Source organism: Haplochromis burtoni, unplaced genomic scaffold (assembly GCF_018398535.1).
Source record: "Haplochromis burtoni strain Fernald_Lab_line unplaced genomic scaffold, NCSU_Asbu1 Contig_65, whole genome shotgun sequence".
Taxonomy (NCBI): Eukaryota; Metazoa; Chordata; class Actinopteri; order Cichliformes; family Cichlidae; genus Haplochromis; species Haplochromis burtoni.
Window position 1 is genome coordinate 1766749 of NW_024582426.1, and position 8046 is coordinate 1774794.

At 40.5% G+C, this 8046-nt stretch overlaps 1 protein-coding gene across 3 annotated transcripts in view; it reads left to right on the forward strand.

The window, feature by feature from the left end:
• kdr (kinase insert domain receptor (a type III receptor tyrosine kinase)) overlaps positions 1-7761 on the forward strand; it is a 22718-nt gene extending 14957 nt beyond the window's left edge. For all 3 annotated transcript variants that reach the window (XM_042221392.1, XM_005923307.3, XM_042221391.1), the window contains exons 18-30: positions 40-144; positions 236-349; positions 541-629; positions 863-1025; positions 1107-1198; positions 1308-1430; positions 1979-2090; positions 2178-2277; positions 2366-2471; positions 2843-2985; positions 3087-3171; positions 4126-4211; positions 4319-7761. In XM_042221392.1, coding sequence (XP_042077326.1) covers positions 40-144; positions 236-349; positions 541-629; positions 863-1025; positions 1107-1198; positions 1308-1430; positions 1979-2090; positions 2178-2277; positions 2366-2471; positions 2843-2985; positions 3087-3171; positions 4126-4211; positions 4319-4535 — 1535 coding nt within the window. In that variant the 3' untranslated portion in view covers positions 4536-7761. The remainder of the gene's footprint in view (positions 1-39; positions 145-235; positions 350-540; positions 630-862; positions 1026-1106; positions 1199-1307; positions 1431-1978; positions 2091-2177; positions 2278-2365; positions 2472-2842; positions 2986-3086; positions 3172-4125; positions 4212-4318) is intronic.
• The last annotated feature ends 285 nt before the right edge of the window (positions 7762-8046 follow it).

Here is an 8046-nt window from a genome sequence, read left to right on the forward strand (position 1 = left end):
TTTAGGGATTTTGGTCATGACAAACATTTTACTTTAAAGGTGACCCACTGGGACGAGGGGCATTTGGCCAGGTGGTAGAAGCAGCTGCATTCGGCATTGAGAAAGCGACCACATGCACCACAGTTGCAGTCAAGATGCTTAAGGGTTTGTATTTTGTCCTCCTTTTATTACACACAGCGAGCAAACACAATAAAAACCTTCAAACACGCAGAACTAATGTTATCTCTATGTGCAGAGGGAGCCACAGCAAGTGAGTACCGCGCCTTGATGTCAGAGCTGAAAATTCTCATCCACATTGGACATTATCTTAATGTGGTCAACCTGCTGGGAGCCTGCACGAAACCTGGGGGTCAGTCAAACCAAGTGCATTATTTACTTTAGCTGACTAAGCATGTCCTGTATATGCAACTTTTCTTCACATGAATTTGAATCTTATAATCTTTATAAATCAACATCAGTGTGCCATCTGTTGTCCTTTAATGTGTTAATGTTCATTCTTCTTCTGATAATTAAACTTCTTTCTCTTCCTTCTGCTTGCAGGACCGCTGATGGTTATTGTTGAATACTGTAAACATGGAAATCTATCCAGCTACCTTAAGAGCAAGCGCGGAGAGTACAGCCCCTACAAGGTAAATTATGTGTAACCCACATGCACCCAGTAAACCACAGTCAGTCCACTGATGTGGTTTACAATCCAGATGGTTGCACACAATCAAATAGACTGACTGATCATTAAGTAGTAGTGCAGTTCTGTACTGTCCACAGATTGTATCTAACATGAACCATATTGCAGGCAATACAAACAATTCCTGCATGAAATGTTGGGATTTTTTCATTAGTTTAACTGTTCTGTGCTGAACAGAGGAAGCGAGTAAATAGTCAGAGGTGGGTGTCTGCAGAGGAGGATGTGACTGAAGGGGATCTGGGTCTGGGGAAGATTGCCCAGCTGGACATCTGCACAGGAACAGCGGTCTGTTCTACCACTTCAGACAGGGCTTCAGGCAGCAACATGGACATTCAGAAAGGTTCTGAAGACAACTTAGAATAACATTACTGTGGTGCCACTCAGGCTTCGTATTTATTCCTGTGAAATCTCGTTATTACAGAGAGTTCAGATGATGACCATCTAACCATGGAAGACCTGATAAGCTACAGTTTCCAGGTGGCCAAAGGAATGGAGTTTCTGTCTTCCCGCAAGGTGAAATCACAAGTGTCTGAATTTTTTGGTGCACAAATCTGCATTGAAATTGGAGATATTACTTAATTCTTCCATGCTTTGAATATAAATGTCTCTGTTTGGTCGATAGTGCATTCACAGAGATCTGGCGGCCAGAAACATCCTTCTTTCAGAAAACAATGTGGTGAAGATTTGTGACTTTGGTCTCGCTAGAGATGTCTACAAAGACCCGGACTATGTCCGCAAAGGAGACGTGAGTCCTCTTAACCGATACTCCACCAGTGTGTCCCTTCATTAGAAGCACTAATCTAATAGTGCTTGGGCTGCCCTCATGCTGTAAATAAGTTCTGACCCATTGAAGCTGAGACTCAAGTTATCCTGCCACACCATTCACCAACACATTACCTGAAGTTCATTTTAGTCAATGTTAGTGCCAAATAGGATCCTGTCTTGCCTTCTTCAAAAAGCTCATCCTGTTGCTTTCTCCTCCCTAGTTAAATGATCCTTGTGCACCCAGGTGTTCATATGATTGAAAAGACAGTGAAAGTCACCAAAGCTATCTGCCATTCTTCCATAGTCAGCTTCTGATGCTCTTGTGCCCATTGTAGGCAGACCTGGGTCAGCATGGGCATTCTGACCTGTCTGATATCTTTGTATCATGTTCACCTGCTATCCACTATATCCATGCACATTACCAGATACCACTGTATTAGGATAGTAAACGTTATTCACTTTACTACATACTCATTTACACAAATAAAGCATAAGAAGGAATAATTTGCTGTTTTATTGTTACCACAGGCACGTCTCCCTCTAAAGTGGATGGCTCCTGAGACCATATTTGACCGCGTATACACCACGCAAAGTGATGTTTGGTCCTTTGGCGTCCTTCTCTGGGAGATCTTTTCCTTGGGTAAGGGTTAAGTTTAGAAGTAATCACATAACACTGCTTAATGACCACTTTATATCTGCAATGAAACTTCTGTAATGTCTTCTTCAGGGGCTTCTCCTTATCCGGGTGTTTGCATTGATGAATCATTCTGCAGGAGGCTTAAGGAAGGTACCAGGATGAGACCACCCGAATATGCCACCACTGAGATGTAAGTAGACAGTGACGGTTGAACGATTTACAGAAATGTAACTTGAATCATTTGCTCTTATTGCGATCCTCATTATCCATATTCACAGATACCAGACCATGTTGGACTGCTGGCTGAATCGTCCCACAGACAGGCCAACATTTACCGAACTGGTTGAACACCTGGGAAACCTGCTACAGGCTAGTGCCCAGCAGGTCAGTTCAGGCCTAAACAAAAAGGCAGCAGTGTTCATAAGTAATAGGATATTTAAAATTCATTTGTGCCTCAGCAACACTTAAATATTGTCAGCTACAAAGAAGCTTCCTTAGTTTCATCTCTTTCTCTGTGCTATTGTTACATCTGTGCAGCATACCCTGAATGCCTTTTATGCGAGCTTTGGCAAGTTTTTTAGGTGAAACAAAATCAAAAAGCAAATGACAGCAAATATGAAAATATCACATATATTTGAAATGGATTTATAATGTGGCTTATGTATTCGATTTTTAAAGGTTATATCTCTAATTGTTTATGTATAATTATTTAATTCAGTGTGTATTTGAGCCTGTAACGTACTCTGTATCTCCAGGATGGGAAGGACTATATACCTTTGACAGTAGGTGAAGCAGAAGAATGCCAAGCAGCCCCTGACCCCAGGAGACCACATAGCAGGCCTCAAAGTGGCGAAATTCCTGAAGCCCGGCTTAACTATGACAACCCATCATCCCTTGGGTCAGCGTCATGCTCTTACCTCCTTCTGTCCACTGCTTCTCTCATTTTGTTAATGCTAGAGCACTCAGTTGTGGTTTTCTTGACACATCCTCTTTGTACAGGTTGTCCCAACAGAATGAGAGGTGCAGTCGTCCCCTCAGTGTGAAGACATTTGAAGACGTCCCTGTGGCGCACAGCAGTGTCATGGTTAGTGTAAAACTACACATTTAACAACCACCTCATTCATAAAACAAGAGCACAGTTAATCTACTTAGTACAAAAAGTCTTCAAAAAGTCTACAAAGAGCAATCAGCACCTTTAGAAGGAACAAGATTTTATGTGTCCTGAGTTGTAGCTCTCCTTTGAAATGTTGAATTGTTGAAAACGCTCCGAAGCATTTCCAGTTTTACTGGACTTTACACTTTTGTGTTGTCTTGTGTTTAAAGGTTTTCTTAGAGTTTAGTTAAAACAACAGGATCACTGATATGAGAAATGAAGATTATTTGTTAGCCAGAGAGGACACTTAATGGATGTGACATTTTAGCAAAACCCCTGACTGACATTTTGGAGAATACAAGAATGCAAAAAAATTTTTGAACTAGGACAATAACTTTCAGACGAACAAAAAAAAAAATCTAATTTGTATTAGGTAAAACTTTTTGTGTAATAGAGAAAAAAACCCTCAAATATCTATTAACGAATTTTCTTAATTGCTTAATATTTTTACAAATACAGCTAATTGATAATTAAATAATCATTCAATTCCCATTTCATTAAAAAATAATAATAATGGATTTATATAGCGCTTTTCAAGGCACCCAAAGCACTTTACAATGCCACTATTTATTCACACACACTGGTGGAGGCAAGCTACGGTTGTAGCCACAGCTGCCCTGGGGCAGACTGACAGAAGTGAGGCTGTCATATTGCACCATTGGCCCCTCTGGCCAACACCAGTAGGCGGTAGGGTAAAGTGTGTTGCCCAAGGACACAACGACCAGGGCAGAGAGGCCGGGGATCAAACCAGCGACCTTCCAGTTAGAGATGTGCTTCCTAACCCCCTGAGCCACAAAGTGGGCACTAACAAATGTGATTGAAAGTTAATACCTTCCCGCCATGCAGCAACCACTTAAGTTCATTTAAGTGCTGTCCTCTTGGCAGGAGGGTCACACAGACAGTGGCATGGACTTCTCACCAGAGGAGATGAAGGGTCTGAATCAACATCTACCAACCACACCCAACTTAAGGTGGGGACTAAGCCTTTGCATGCTTTCTTTGAGTGGTTTATTTCATATTGTTTTTTTACCCTGTGAATCTGTTTTAAATGTGTCCTCGTCTTGCTTTGACTCTTTAGCCAACTGTTGCGGTGCAAGAGTAAAGAGTCTCTGGGTTCGGAGTCATCCAATCAGACGAGTGGATATCAGTCAGGGTACCACTCTGACGACGCAGACACCCCAATATATGCCAACGAGGAAATCATCATGAAGCACAAAATGCTGAAGAAGCCTCCTCTTCCCAAGACGCCGGACAAATTCAACATGGAGATCCGCTACAGCACGCCACCAGTCTGACCCCATTTTTTCCCCGCAGTCGTTTCACTGTACAGTATTCATTTACTCTCTGCGGGTATTTCACACAAGGAACGATACAAGTAATAGAACTTCACGTGTTAACTGTGGAGCTGAGATATTTTCACAAGCAATAATGTAATTATTCAGCAGAGAAAAATGAAGGTTGTATGATAAGTTTGTAAGTGCAGCTCTCTTTGGACAGCCGGAGAAATGCTATCGTGTTTACTCAGCGAATAAAAAAAACCCAAAATGTCTAAGGTGCCCAAATGTGAAGGAATGCCTACTTCCTGAGGCACAATCCACCCACTTCCTTTACTACAGGAAATGGCATCTGGAATTTTTAGATAATTGAACCAGCAAATATTTTCTTTCACTCTTTTATCCTTTTTTATTGGTGGCACATTGAATGGCTGATAAGGAGGCAGTTCTCTGATATCGATATTTTTAGAGTATTATTTGTACAGTTTCTTTATTCACATTACTTGCATTATTTTATTGAAAAAACATTAGTAAAATGGCATTAAATGTAAGTAGTTTCATAAAATAAAAATAATCATAGATGAAAGCTCTTCTCGTGTGTTGTTATTTGTTTCCTTTAAATCACTTATCACTTATTGTTCATCCCACTATGATAATTCGTGAGTGTGTTTGTCTGTTTCTTTGTGTCATACATGTCATTTCCTTTCTGCGTCAAAGCAAACAATGTTTTCCCAGCCTTGGTCATTTATTGTTCATGTGTGTGGGTGTGCTATCGGAACAATGCCCTTCTGCTTTTTCTTTGGTGTATTCAGGTCTCAGTGCCCATAATAACAACCAAGGTCACTGTGGCCACAAACACATTTAAAGTGCATATTATTAAAGCAGGTTTGCAGGCTAATGGCAACGGTTGTATTCCACACTTTACTCTGAATGTTATCATCTTCCTGGGTTGTTATATGTATTTTTAAATAGCTAATGTTTTTAAGCCTTGTTGCTGCAGTTACTGAGGTGGGGTTTAAAAGCTGAGTGGGTGATGAATGAATGGGATGCATGACAACAAAACATATTTTGTCTACAATCAAGGACAACAAGCCCAGCTAATTATAGCATAGACTGGAGGAAACGATACTGTCTCCATGGAGTTGTTTCCAAACTTTAAAGCGGTTATATTGTAGTTAAATTTAGAATGTCCTCCCAAGTGCTGCCAGAGGAGGCCAGAGGATAGTCCAATGCAGATTTACTGAAAATGACAAATTAGAATTTTTAAACCTAATTTGTGTAATGCATATTCTAACTGAGATCTGATCAAAGGCACCAATAAAGCAAACCTTATTCATATTAAAGAAAAGTATTGACTGTATAGGAATTAAGCACAAGTTGCATTAACCTCATTCTATTAACTATAAGTGAGCAACAGCGCCCTCTGTTGTGGAAATGATATAGCTACACCCCCCCCGGCAAAAAAAAAAAATAAAAAAATAAAAAAAATACAGTAGATTAGATACACCACCAATTAATTATATGAAAAAGAACGTTGCTGGAACATTTAAAAGACTGAACAAAATTTATATCTGCAACAAATAAATGACAGCTGTCCACTGCAGGAATTTGGAGCAGTTTCCTCAGGAATGGATAAGCAGGCCAAAGACAGAGCTCTGCACGGGCAGGAAATACCTTGGCATTCACAAACAGACTGCTTGTGAACATCATCTCGTGTTACACCCCCAACAAACCAGACTGCCAGCTCACCAAATGTACCCAGACATAAGAGAAAACACATGCAGACAGACATCCTTCCCCAGCATTAATGCTTGAATTATGCTGTAATAAAGTTACAGGAAGAGTGCAGATGTGAAATGGCTAAAGATGGTATTCTGAAACATAGACAGAGTCTGAAAGGTGTAGCCAATGTGGAAGTGCTGTAAACCTGCATTCTTTTATGGCCAACAGAAAGATGTGGGAAGAATGATCTCTGACTTCTATAAACATTCTTCGAGGGAGTTTATCATTTTAAACACTAGTTTCAAGAGTTCTTTGCAATATGATATTCATTTGATCAAAACAAAAAAAGAAAAACTTAATAAATTTTTTTTAAAGTAGCTTGTCTGATGGCCCTCCACTCCTCAGTGGTTCTTTGCGCTTCTCTCATCTGTCCTCTTTTTGCTTTCTCTCTCTCAGTATGTTTGTGTGAGTGTGTGTGAGTGTGTTTGAGTTTGTGTATCTAACCACACCCTTTTCTTGCAGGGGCGAAATAGCTTTTGGTTTCCTGCTGTTTGTTTCTACACACCTGAGGCTAATAAGCAATCCTGTTTGTCATCAGGTGATTGTCTCACCACTATTTTGATTTGATAGTCAACGCCTTCTGTTGTTGACTGAGTTTTAAGCTATGTTAGTAATACTGGCTCCTCATGTGGTAAGTGTGATCTGGTTTTGCACCTTGCCTGCAACTTACCAGTTTTCTCCTCTGCATAGAACACCTGGTTTTGCCCTTGTGAGAGAGAAAATTCTGGTAAAGTATCTGTGGAGGAGATTTCTGACTTGGACCTGAAGCCAAGTGGAGCCTGGACCTTTACTGTTGGAATCACCTCTCAATGTTGTAAATTAAGTCGCTGAAACTGATCTCTCAGAGTCCTGTGTTTGGGTCCAGTCTGCACATTAGTTATGACAGAGTGTGCTTACCATTGGACTGACAAGTTTCTAGGCATGTATGCAGTGTTGCACATCGTGGACACACAGGCATCTTGTTTTAGTGACACAAAACAATAATTTTTTTAAATGATGATTTTAGGTGTGTTACGTGCCTGCAGGCTGCATGTTTTCTTTCCCTCTCCTTTTGTTTGCCGTTCCCTTAGGTCGCAGACTGCAGGCTGATGTCAATCTGGGGACGTCCAACTAATTAGAGGAGGGAGGCCCTGATTGGACAATCCAGGAGTGCACACCTTGATAAGGAGACTCACCTGTGGCTGGGTGCGGCTCTCTTCCCTCCTTTGAATTGTTTGGTACATGTGATGTTTCGCTGCTGTCCTTCTTTTGTTTGATGATTGTGGTGGGAGTAAAGTGGACTAGCTAAGTTTTGGTTTTGTCTTTTTGGCACAACCTAACTGTCCCTTTCTCCCCCACATTTGTTGTTTGAATCTGGGTCATTTAATGTGTGAGAGCGCTGCCATTAAACCTTTTTCATAACACCTGTACAGAGTTTCCGGAGTTGTTGTGTTATCCCCTCCTGCCCTCGAGGAGACTTAACAAGGTGGTTTAAAAATGATCTGCTTTAGGTTTCAAAAAATAAACCTTTTCCAATGGTAGACGGCTTGGAAACTATAAAAGTCCAGATTCTATTTCATTTTAAAAAGGACAAAAAGCATTTGTAGAATTAAATTTGATATACAGTACATGAAATCTGAGCTCTTGTGCTAGTAGCAGAATTCTTCTCATTTGTCTGTTGGGGTACATCTATTATACTGTTGTGCTATAAATATAGCAAACAGAAGTTATCACCACTTAAACTATAAAACAAGAATTCTCATTCAGGGAC